General features: G+C 51.9%; 1 protein-coding gene across 1 annotated transcript; it reads left to right on the top strand.

Moving 5' to 3' along the window:
• Positions 1–10,412: 10,412 nt before the first annotated feature.
• SOX14 (SRY-box transcription factor 14) lies at positions 10,413–11,336 on the top strand. The gene has a single exon (XM_019934114.3). It carries the CDS (start codon positions 10,614–10,616, stop codon positions 11,334–11,336), a length of 723 nt encoding a protein of 240 aa, XP_019789673.1. The 5' UTR covers positions 10,413–10,613.
• Positions 11,337–12,222: the final 886 nt, after the last annotated feature.

Below are 12,222 nucleotides of genomic sequence, written 5' to 3'. Positions count from 1 at the left end.
ACTCTCACACTGAACTTCACAAAGTCTCACTTTTTAAAAAATTTATATTATTGAAGTATAGTTGATCTACAATGTTGCATTAATTTCTACTGTACAGCAAAGTGATTCAGTTATACATAGTATATACATTATTTACCATATTATTTTCCTTTATGGTTTATCACAGGATATTGACTATAGTTTCCTGTGCTCTACAGTAGGACCTTGTTTGTTGTTTGTCCATTCTATATATAATAGTTTGCATCTGCTAATCCCAAACTCCCAATCCATCCTTCCCTCAACCCTCCTCCCCCTCAGCAACCACAAGTCTGTTCTCCATGTCTGCGAGTCAGTTTCTGTTTCATAGACAAGTTCATTTGTGTCATATTTTAGATTCCACAGAGAAGTGATATCACATGGCATTTGTCTTTCTATAAAGTCTCACTTTTAAGCCCTTACTCCTCATCTCTAACATGTACTGTCTTGGTTGCCCATCCGACAGACTGCCAGCCCCCATTCTGGTATCCAACGCCGTCGAGATCTGTTCTTCTTACACCTTTCCCCAATTTGTACTGAGTCCTTCCTCTCATCTCTATACCTGCTGAAATGCACACATCTCTCCACCTGAATGGCTGCCTTCCCTCCCCTCAGCCTATAGGACCTTCCCATCCTTTCATTAAAGAAGAGGGTCAAGGTCTCGGCTCAAGGAGCCTTCTGTGAAGTTCTAGCCCTCAAGGATCCACACGCCCCTCCTCTGCCTTGTACCATGCTTAGGTTCCATTCCAGTTCACAGTGGGTCATCCTGAGGGGAGCTGGGACAGCAGGATGAAGGGTCTTGAGTCAGACAACATCTGAGTTCAAACCCTGGATCCACTGCTTACTAGCTCTGTGACTTTGGGCAAGTCCTGTCTGACTTTTTTAGGGTCTCAGTTTCCTTGCCTTCAAAATGGGGATAATGACAGATTTCTCCATCTAAGCATATTGACTATTAAATAATGTATGTACAGAGTTTGTGCATAAGTACCTGGAATACGATATGAGTAAAGAAGGATTCAATAATAGCTGGCTGCTTCCTGCTACAATTGTCTGCTCTCAAAACACTTTCTGAGTCTATGTCTTGCCTCACTGGTTCAGCAGAAATCCCTGTGGATAATGACCAGGAAGGACAGATCCCCTCCTCTTCCCATCTCCTCCATCAAGTCCTGTTGGTCCCTCACCACGTAGGACGAGGTTTGCCAGGTTTGTGTCAACTGAACTTTCCCTCCGCCACTATCCCACGCTAGAATCAGAGATGTCAACTCTTCCAAAGCCAGGTCTGTCCTGGATAGAGCGTTCCCTTGAATGTTTTCAGGGAAAGCTCTAATAAGAGTAGAGAAGCATGTTCGCAGAGGGCAGGACTGCCACCGGGCAGCATGACGGCACTGGCCTCTGGAAGGAAGGGGAGAAAGAATGCCATGAGGTAAGACAGAGAGGAGCTCAAAAAGTTAGAGGTAGGGGCCAGAGTCAAGGGAGAAGAGCAAAAGTGAGGACAGGACGCTCCTGTCCCCAAACCATGAAGGAAGAAACCTGAGAGCTGAAGACAGGACACAAAACCTGCAGCTCCCACAGGAGAAAGAAGTGAAGGCAATGTTCTGGGTGAAGATGAAAGGAGACCACAGGCACCAGGCTGAGAAGCAACCATTCCAGCCTGGAGCCCTGGGACTCAAGGAGACTCATGTTGAGGACCACCATTGTCCTGCCATCTCTTCAACCTGATGAAAATACTGGGAGATGCACTCCCACAAAACATGGGAGAAAACAAGAAAGGGGAAGGTGTGAGAAATAGAAACTAAGACCCCAACCCAGAAGGAAAGGACCTCCAGAAAGGATGTCTCCAAGAAAGAGTCTTGAATGGGGGACTCCCTGACATGGCTGGCCTCATGGGAAGTTGTGTAAGGGGCTGTGGGAAGGCTGGGGAGAATCAGTAACAGCTAGAAAGCAAACCAAGTAAGTGGGAAATAGGGCAATTAGCAGAAAGTAAAAAATGAACATCTTCCTAATACACTACAATGCTCAACTCTGCATAGGTATAATCATGTGAACACTGCTAATTTAATCAAAAAATAAAAAATAAAAAAAAATTTTTTAAACTACACAAAATAGAACTACATTAGGAGAGGAGAGGAGAGGAAGCAGAGTGGGTGGGGAACCAGAGAACTAACTCCTCACCTATCAGCCAGGAGATAACAGTCTGCACATTTTGTTTAGAAATATGGAGATGTGAAGTGATTCTGGAGGAATGGAAAATGGCTATCTCTGGAGAAAGGCTCTTTGGGGAACTGTGAAAGGCAGGAGTTTCCTGGGGCAGGAGACTTACCAGGCTTTAGTACTTTCTAACTTTTGAAACCACATGAATGTACTATCAGTAAAGTAAAATTTAAATAACAAAAAAGGAAAAGGTCAAATTGATCAACATATTCTAAGTCAATGCACTGGTTCCTCATGAACGGATTGCTAATGGGCTTTTCACTTAGAGATATTTTCACATTTGTTTTACCTGTGGATATCAAGGTCAGCACTAGCTAAAGAGCAGACAGAGTGAAGTGAGATCATTTCAGGGGTGCTGCAAAGGGCTCCGTCAACATCATCAACACTGCCTCTATTTTCCCCATCACAGTCACCCTGACCTGGGTCCTCTTCTAAAATCCAGCTCCAGATAAGCTGATGGCCACCACTCAGTGTCTGTGGCCCCAGAGACAAAGTCCATGAACCTGTGAGGTCCCGGAACTCCCCTTGCTGTTCCCTACTGAGTCGACCCTTCCTTCAAATGCTAAGCACCCCCATATTTTTATAATAAATTTCAATTGGGGCTTAAAAATAATCCTCAAGTCCTTTATAGGCACCTTAATAACTAGTGAGCGTCTCAGCTCACAGAAGCTGACAGAAGTTAATAGGACACAGTTTGGGAAGGAGAATGGTGAGGGGCAGGATGGTGTTAACGAAACTGCAAAAAGGGCATGAGCCAGCTCCAGCAGGGCCAATGTCCACTGACAGAGGCAAGTGGTAGAATTTTAAACAAAATGAGGTTCTCTGCACAGTTCTGTCCAGAGCTAGCTATGATTCTGTCCAGAAGAAACAGAATCAGTGAAGGTAACTTAGAGTTATGGTATTTTGCTGCCTACAAAGCTCTTTCCACTCTTGTCCAGTTGGAGCGTGTGGTAGGAAGCCCCCGGGACAGTCCCCTGTGATCCCTCCTCTTGATATCCACAGCCTGGTGTAGTCCTCTCCCACAGTGGACCAAGCCTCTGTCTCAGTCCCTCTCAGACCATCTGCACAAGGGAATCAAGCTGCCATGATGTGAGCAGTCTTTAGGGAGAGGCTTGTGTGATGAGAAACTGAGACCTCCTGCCAACAGCCACATGAGTGAGCCTGGAAGCAAATCCAGCTCAGTGGAGCCTTCAGATGACTGCAGCCCCAGCAACATCTTGATCACACTCTCATAAGCAACTCTGAGTCAGAACTACCCGGCTAGTTCTGGATTCTTGACCCTCAGAAACCAGATTAGATCATAAAGTTTGTTGTTTCAAGCCACTAAGTTTTGGAATAATTTGTTACACTGAGGCCAAGAGAAGTCAAGTGATTTGCCCAAGGTCTCACAGTAATTAGAAGCCCTAGGTCTTAAAATTCATTTTTGTAGCTCTTTCTATGTAACCATCAATTCACTCCATAAATATTTCAATGACTTTCTTGTTAAATAAAATGTTAAGGGTTGTTCGTGTTCAGACATGTAAAAATGATGCTTTAAAGAAACAAAAGGTACACAAAAATAAGCATGCTTAATGTGACCCCTTTTGCAACTGCTGAGTGCCCTAATATTTCCTGCTGTTTATGTTGGGAGCAGCAAAGGCAGCTACCACAAAAAGAGGAAGTGTTATTCTGATCCTCGATTGGGGCTTGTTGCCAGAGTTTGGTCTTATCCTCTGCGCTGTATAATTTGTGATAAAATTGGCAAGAGAAGGTATGCTCCAATAACTTGGCCGATTGCATTAGGCAAACACAGAGTCTTAAAGAGTATTATTTATGATGAAAGCTGACCAAGGATTCTTACATTAGAAGAATGGGGTTGTGGGAGCCCTAATGCATGTGAAACACCTGAACACAATAAAACCCAATGGATAGGCATACAATGTTGACATTCCTTTGGCTTTTATTCTTAGAAACAAAATGTGTCTTTCCTGTTCTTATAACCATGGGATATTTTTTAATCCTAAGAAACCTCACTTGCTCACATACAGCTCCTATATTTCTCAGGCTGAGACATTCAAGATGCCTAAATGTGGACTCAGTATCTCCAGAAAGGGTCGAGTCAGAGGCCTCATGCTCTCCACAGGGAAGTAGGAGAACTTTACTTGGTGGGAAGTGGGAAGAGTAAGTCAGGGACCCATCAGGCCGCTAATATTTACAGAATATCAATGGATATGTTTTCAGAACCGTGAACAGCTGTGACCATCCGTTGGTTTATTCCTTGGCTTCCAGCAGGGAAAGGAGAGAGAAGAGGATTCCAAAGCGTTCAGCAGGGTGGCATTATTCTTTAAGGGATGGTCAAGCAGCTGACTCCAGGGCCAAGAAAACTCTGTCCATTTATGAAGTTTCTGGCCCATAACTGGGGGTGAGATTCCTCCATAAGTAGAGTGTCTGATAATGAATAATTTGTGTATGCTGGGATGGTTGTTAAATCATTCTGTTGGTTCTCATTCCAATGACTTCCCAGTACACTTAGAATAAAACCCGAACTCCTCATGGAGTCTACAAGGCCCTAGGTAGTCTGGGCTCTGCCGATCTCACCCAGCCTTTTCCTTATACTCTCCCCAAGGTCATGGCCAGGTTTCAGCCATACTGGCTCCTTAAATCTTTCAGGTACCTTCAGTTAGTCTCTCCCCCAGGTGGTGGTATTTCCTACTTCTCCTGCTTTACCCGCCCCCCCCCCCCCCCCCCCCGCTTCCCTCAGCAGTCTGGCGCCTTCCAGGGTTCAGGCCCCTGGGCACCCAACGTAAATGAGACCACCCTTCCCTCAGCCCCTGTCTCATCACCCTGATTCACTGTTGGCCACTATCAGAAATTAACTCCATATTTATTTAATGATAAAACAATATAATCTGTTTATTGGGCAGGTTCACAGGCCAAGCATGTTCTAAGGGTTTTCCTCATAGTAACTCAATTAATCCTTATAACAATCCATTATACCCATTGCAGGTGAGGAAACCAGGACACAGACAGGTTAAGTACTTTGCCTGAAGTGATGGAACTACTTAGTGGTGGAGCCAGGAATCAGCCCAGGATTTGTTTCTCAGTTTATGTCTGTCCTCCCCTTGGGCTGTAAGTACCAGGGGAGAAGGGCATTTGCAGGTTTTGTTCACTGCTGTGTCCCAGGATCCAGCATGGTGTCTGACACATGGTGCTGAATAAATAGCCGTTAGTGAATGAATAAGATTTCACAGCCCTACCTCTGCTCCCAACCCTTGCCCTTTCCGGGAGGCTTGTATAGATGTTATGCAATCCTCTATTCACTTGTACCAAGTCGGTGAATCAAGTGATGTCTGCTTGCAACAGACCCCAGCTACTCAAATTAAGGTGGTTTGAAGTATCAAAAAATCTCCTTACCTGGGCACACTCGGAGTCTGAGACATAAGTGTCCTTCAGCCCACTAAGCTCGCTCTGCCAGTTGGCGGCAAACATGCTGTTGCAGGCGCTCCAGGACTGAGACCCAGTTTTGTTTGGTTTCTCATCGTTTCTTGGTGGAAGCCGCGCCCTCCTGTGCCATCTTGGCTGCGAGGGACACTTGGAGTTTTACAAACTTTCAAGAAGCACCGGGGCTGGGCTGGGTTCTGGAAGGAAGACCCTAGAGCAATTACCAGGAAATGTTTTAAGAGGACCACAGCCCTGGGTCTCTGAATTTGAAAATAGAAAACAGGAAAAAGGGGAAAAGCAGGGGAGCCAAATATTAAAATATTTTTTGTAATAAGAAAAGGTAAAAGTTTATGATTTAACCAAAAGTGCACTATTTCCTAAGATTCAATTTACCATCTGCAACGTTGGCCCCTGGGCTGTTGCCTCTCGGGAGTGGGCCGGATCAGCGCTCCGGCAGCTGCACACCTTGAGTGTGTCTCAAGCTCACACTCCCCGCAGCGAGCGGGAGCCGGGACTGCGCGCAAACTCCCCGAAACCGTCACCTGGAACTTCCCTCAGCTCCTCTCGGGAATCCCAGAGGGGCCGCAGTGAGCCGGCAGGGCTGGCGTCCCGCGCGTGCCCAACACCTCGGCCTGTCCAGACGCGGTGACTCTCCTGGCCTCTTCGAAAACCCGACGGGCGCGAGCCGCGTGACAAGCTCTCCTCTTCTCCTCCACCCTCCGAACCACATTCTCCAAGCCAGGGTCTGCGCATCTTCCTTTCAGCGCCGGGCTGTCGCTCAGTCCAGGAGGCTTAGGAGAGGAGCCCTTCCTCCCACTAGAGAGGTGGGGTGGAGGCTGGAAGGCCGGCAGGGCATTGAGGCCAAGCAGGTGGGTGCAGGCCTGGGGGCCCGTGACTTCCACGTTTGGCTCTACCAGGCTGCATCTGGGGTCCTGTCCGCTCAGCTGCAAGTCATGGAAAGGCCTGTTGGAAAAGCTTAAGCCTGAGCAGAAGGAAACTATCCGGTGTCTTCTTTGCGTTCGGCGGTGTGCGGACCCTGGACACTCAAAGATGAATAACACGCAGCTACCACCTTCGAGGAGCTCGATGGCTGGTGGACTGCATGGGCTGCGACAGGGCGCCACACGAGGCTGGGGAAGAGGGCGTGAGATGGAGAGGGCACAGAGGGAGAGCATAGAAGGGGGTCTTAGCCCAGTTCGGGAATCAACGAAGGCCCTTCAGAGGAGGTGAAGCCTTGAAAGAGACCTGAGGTACGCAAAGGAGTTGGGCGACAGGAGAGGGGAAGTGCTCCCTACAAAGGCCCAGAGACAGAAGAGAGGAGGGCGCATCTTGGATCTTGCTGGGGCGCCAGGGGAGAGGGGGCGGGGCGAGAAGTGGATTGGGTCTTGACCTCCGAGGCCTCTCTCCTTCGTTCGACCCGAACAGCGACGGTTCGCTGACCGGGTCCGTGTTGCTCAGTGATTCAGACACCAGGCTCAGGACCGCACGCGGCAGGCCTTGAGTAACTGCGCTGCGTAAAGACGCGCGTACTGAGGACGTGCGCGAAGATTCTGTAGGCAAACGCGGAAGCGGAAAAGCCACATCCCAGGGAGGTCTTCGGCCTTGGAGAGTGGCCTTCGGCCCAAGCTTCAGGCTGCGGATAAAGCAGGAGGCGCGTTTAGGCGACCTCTGTCTTAAGACCTGTTCCGGTGGTGACCAAAACTGCTGGTTCTCCCAGGAGCCACCTCTCCAGGACGTCTGCCCAGGAATCTAAGCCTGGCAGGGAGGCAGAGCTCAGAGGGACAAAGCAGCCCAGGAGAAGGTAGAGGCATGGGCTGGAGACAGCACCAAGCCAGGCCCAGCGTTAAGGAGGGTTGAATGAACCGGTGGCCAGCCAGCTCTGCCTGCGCCGTCCGCCTAGGAGACGCCGCGATGCCAGGCGGGGAGAGCGCGCCCCTCAACCCTGAGTTCCTTCGCAGCGCGGAGTTCAAGTCTCAAGGCCAAGATGCTGGCTCCCGCCAGAGTCAGTGCAGCGTGACCCAAACAGCCTGGGGCTTCGGAACCCTGGGTGGTCAGGGGCGCCCTGCCCACAAACTGCCACGCCACCATTGTGCGCCCTTTGTAATAATTCTCTCCGGACTCCTGGATTGCGAGCTGAGCTCTGAGCGCAAGATGTTTAAAGAGGAACGCGGACAAGAAGAGGAAGTGGAAATATGAGGACTGAAGGAGAGCCCGCGCCTGCCCCGAGTTGCCTCGGGACAAAAGGACTGAGTTGGCCTGGAGGCTGGAAAGAGAGAAGGGGTCTACGACCCCATGCCAGATCCCCTCCTAAAGCAGTTTTCAAGAGGTTGGTTTGCATTAACACAAACCTCTCTGTGGGTTTAGTGTCCCCTGAGGGTTCCTGAGTGAGATTTGGAGGATCCCGCCGGACCCTATACCTCTCTGCAGATGTGAACATTTCTGTCATTCCTTCCGCAAACGGTCGAGATCGCCCCGTGGAACTTGAATGGCCTGGTCCCTGGACCTCGGATCCCTGGCGGGCTCTGAGCACAGCGCTAAGTCAGCAGGCTGGTCCAATCTGAGTTGGAGTTGCCAGCCACTCTTGGAAACCCTCCCCGGACTGGGCTGGAAAGGGCTTCTACTTCCTGGCACCCCAAGCTAAATGAAACTTCTTGCCGAGAAAACAGGGGTAGAGGGCAGGTGGAGGCCGGGGCTGGGGCTAAGAGGAATGTGAAGACAGCACCTGCTCGCGAGCCCACGCAGAGGTGGCTCTCTGGGCGCGAGGTCTATGCTCAGGGAGGCCAGGTCTCGGACAAGAGCCTGAGTAAATCAAGAGCAGGCTTGAGGATCAGTCCTCCAGTGCAGTTTATCCGTATGGCAGGTTTCGATGGCTACAGTAGTCTCGTCGAGGGGCCCGCGTTTGGCTTCAGCACTATTTAATCCTCAGACGTGGCGCCGCGTGGGGTGGGGAAAAAACAAACAAACCAGGTAAGGGTTTCAAATTCTGCACACCCGGCGTCACCACTTTCCATTGGAGTCACTTTTGGCAAACCGCGTAGCCTTTCCCAGCCTCAGTTTCCTAATCTGTAAAATGGGCATAGTGCCCACCTCTCTGAAGAGCGCGCTGAGGATGAGAAATGCCACACGTCTTTCTAATTGTAGGAAGGAGAAGCAAAGCCATCGCCTCAAACTTGACACAGTACCTGCTAAAGAAAGACCCTCTCTCCCTGCCTCCTCGTTCTCTGCTTACCTCCCCCACCCCCAACCGGTCCAAGCCCGAGGAGCAGCGCGCGTTTCTGGTCGATGCTCCCGAGAGAGGCTGGTGCAAAAGCCAATAAGCCTGGAACACACGCAGGTCCTGCTGGGCCTGGGACAATGGTTTCCATTTAATAAATATTTCCCCCAAGGGCATTTCACATCGGGCAGGCAATTATTCAAAGGAAACAGGCGCGCAGGTTGGCTCCGCGGGTTATTTCGTCCTCTTTACCCGAAGAATGCTCATCTGACGCAAGATACGAGTCTCGCTTTCTCGCTGGGTGGGAAGAGACGCCCGGGGACAAACCGACCCTGGGTGCGGATACAGCCTGAGACTCCGCTCTAGGGCCGCTGCTGAAGGGGCAGCGGGGAAAACCACACGCCCCGCCGGGCGCTAGCCGGCCTTCAGATTGCCCTCCCGGTTTGGACAGATGTGGAAAGTTGGAGGTTTAAAAACACTAAATAATAGTAACATAAATAGGAATCGTGATGGAAATTCCATCCCTCGCCCCCTCTACGAAAGTGAAGAGCGGGTCGCGGTGCTCTTCAAGGCTCACCAACCAAGGTTTGAAAACTCTGCACCTTCGGACGCAAGGCCCTCGGGCATCGGCTTGGAACGCGCGGCTGAGCTAGCCCGGGGCCCTGCGCTTCGCCCAAGGCGCAGCATCCCGGGGCAGGGTGGAGGCGGAGCCGCACCGGCGTCCCGTGAGAACGCAGCCAACGGACCGCCGAGGGCACGGCGCGAAAAGTTTATTTCGCTTTTTAACCTGAGTTTGATACATTCTTTTTCTCTTCCAAGAATCTTTGACAAGGGGGGGAAAGTGCTGTCCTTGCATTTCGTGGCGAGGCTGTCCTATTTATCAACACGCTCTCTTGGCTTGCTCCCTCTGCTGCCCCCTCCCCGGGTCTTTGTATTCGAAGCCCCATTTCTCCTTTGCACAACCGGGAAAGGAAACGGGCAAGAAGAGTTTTATTTGTTGACAGTGCCAGAAACAAGGTGGAATCCAAGTCCCCGGTCCGGAGCTGGCCGCTCCGTTCTCTCGGTCTCTCCCTTACACCTCTCCCCGCCCCCAGCAGTCGCGCTCCCTCTTTCCAACGCGGGCGCGTTGGCAGGTGCGCCCCCGCGCCTTCTCTGCTGCTGATTGGCGCCCAGGTTGGGGAGTCGCCGCCCCGCGCTTATGTCAGAGTGCGTGCCGTCCTGGCCCACCTCGCCTTTGAACTTCGCCGCTTTTGGCTCTCGTTCACCAGCTTCCCCGCATTCTCAGCCTGGTGCTGCGCTAGGCGAGGCAGCTCCGGGAAAGCCACGGGCGGGGGGCAGGGTGCCACGGCCGTAGACACTGGAGAGAAGAGAACCAGAAAAGGCGAAGGTGGAGAGGGGAAGAAGGAGGAGCTTCCTGCCCTCGCCAGCAAATTACCTGGCCACTCAATCCCAGAGACTCCGGTACTTGGGCCCCAGCCTCCGGTGCCGGCAGCCCCCCGGCCGGCCTCCCTCTCCTCCCCCCGCCCTTCCTGCCCCCGCTCGCCCCCCGGGGCCTGCCTAGGTGCCGAGACTGGCATGATCAGCTGAACTTTGCGGGGTGAGCGCTTCTCTCTGGCTTCCCCTCTGCGGTGCGGAGGCGAGGGGAGCGCAGAGCCCCGGCTCAGGACGGACAGACAGGCAGACCGACAACCGCGTCCGGGCTCGCCTGCAGAGCCCCTGCACTGCCCACCCCCACCGCCTAGCCTCCCGGACCATGTCCAAACCTTCAGACCACATCAAGCGACCCATGAACGCCTTCATGGTATGGTCCCGAGGCCAGCGGCGCAAGATGGCCCAGGAAAACCCCAAGATGCACAACTCAGAGATCAGCAAACGCCTAGGCGCCGAATGGAAGCTTCTGTCCGAGGCAGAGAAGCGGCCGTACATTGACGAGGCCAAGAGGCTACGCGCCCAGCACATGAAGGAGCACCCTGACTACAAGTACCGGCCGCGGCGCAAGCCCAAGAACCTGCTCAAGAAGGACAGGTATGTCTTCCCCCTGCCCTACCTGGGCGACACGGACCCGCTCAAGGCGGCCGGCTTGCCCGTGGGGGCCTCCGACGGCCTCCTGAGCGCGCCCGAGAAAGCCCGGGCCTTCTTGCCGCCCGCCTCGGCGCCCTACTCCCTGCTGGACCCCGCGCAGTTTAGCTCGAGCGCCATCCAGAAGATGGGTGAAGTGCCCCACACCTTGGCCACCGGCGCGCTGCCCTACGCGTCCACCCTGGGCTACCAGAACGGCGCTTTCGGCAGCCTCAGCTGTCCCAGCCAGCACACGCACACGCACCCGTCCCCCACCAACCCGGGCTACGTGGTGCCCTGTAACTGTACCGCCTGGTCTGCCTCCACCCTGCAGCCCCCCGTCGCCTACATCCTCTTCCCGGGCATGACCAAGACTGGCATAGACCCTTATTCGTCAGCCCACGCCACGGCCATGTAACCCCCAACCCGGCCTACCAGACCTGGAGGGCGGCCTGGAATCGGGGTCTGCACCCCGTCCTCTGCGCCTATCCGGGGCCTGCAGATGCCTAGGGGTCAGTCCTGCTGCCACCCCCTACCCTACCCCAGACTCTGCCTCTCTCTCTCTTCCACGGGGATGGTAGGGGCATCCTCCCGGACCCAAGGCGCAGACAGGTGCCAGAAACTTGCGAACGGTTATGACAGCTATACAGCTGCCCCTACCCCGACTGTCCCAAAACAAACCTCCGACTGTACCCCCTTTGGACAAAAAAGTAGGCAGTTTTGCTTTATTTATGTCCCCTTCTCTTTCCTCTGATGGGCTTTGGACTCCAGAACTCCCAGATCCTGGTATTATATCTAGAATATGCATATTTTTTTCTTTTGCACCCTGAAGAAAGAGTTAGCTGTGTCTCTGTGTTTTGCCATCAGACACAACTAGGTGCCATTTGCTCTTCATGTGGGGGGAAAAGGCTTAAAAGTTTAAAACCACAGAAAGGGAAACGTTTCTATTTAAAATCATGCTATGATAGTGTTTGCTTCTTTACAGGTAAAACAAAAGGACCCACATGGTTATTTACTTTGTATAAAGCAGTGCTCCTAGAGACCTAAGTTTACTTTTAGACAGAATGTCAGGTTATGAAGTCAGGAAGTAGAAAGTGAACAAAAATTAAAAGAATAAAAACATCCTAAATGGTCATAAATGTTTTGACAATGTCTTGGAAATGTACCTAGAAGGATTTCACCTCCTTACTCTGTTCATTTGTTGAACAAAGACGTTTTGAATAAAGACAATCTGTCATTGCAAAAAGTAACCTTTGATGTGCATAAAATCTGAAGTCGAGAGGCCAGGTCCGCGGGGGCCGGGG

Source organism: Tursiops truncatus, chromosome 4 (assembly GCF_011762595.2).
Source record: "Tursiops truncatus isolate mTurTru1 chromosome 4, mTurTru1.mat.Y, whole genome shotgun sequence".
In the NCBI taxonomy this organism is placed as follows: domain Eukaryota; kingdom Metazoa; phylum Chordata; class Mammalia; order Artiodactyla; family Delphinidae; genus Tursiops; species Tursiops truncatus.
The sequence above is the reverse complement of the archived record's forward strand: the minus strand, read 5'-3'. Positions and strand labels throughout refer to the sequence as shown.

Excerpts from the sequence above, each read along its gene's own strand:
- SOX14 (XM_019934114.3), top strand. The coding sequence starts at position 10,614 with ATGTCCAAACCTTCAGACCACATCAAGCGACCCATGAACGCCTTCATG.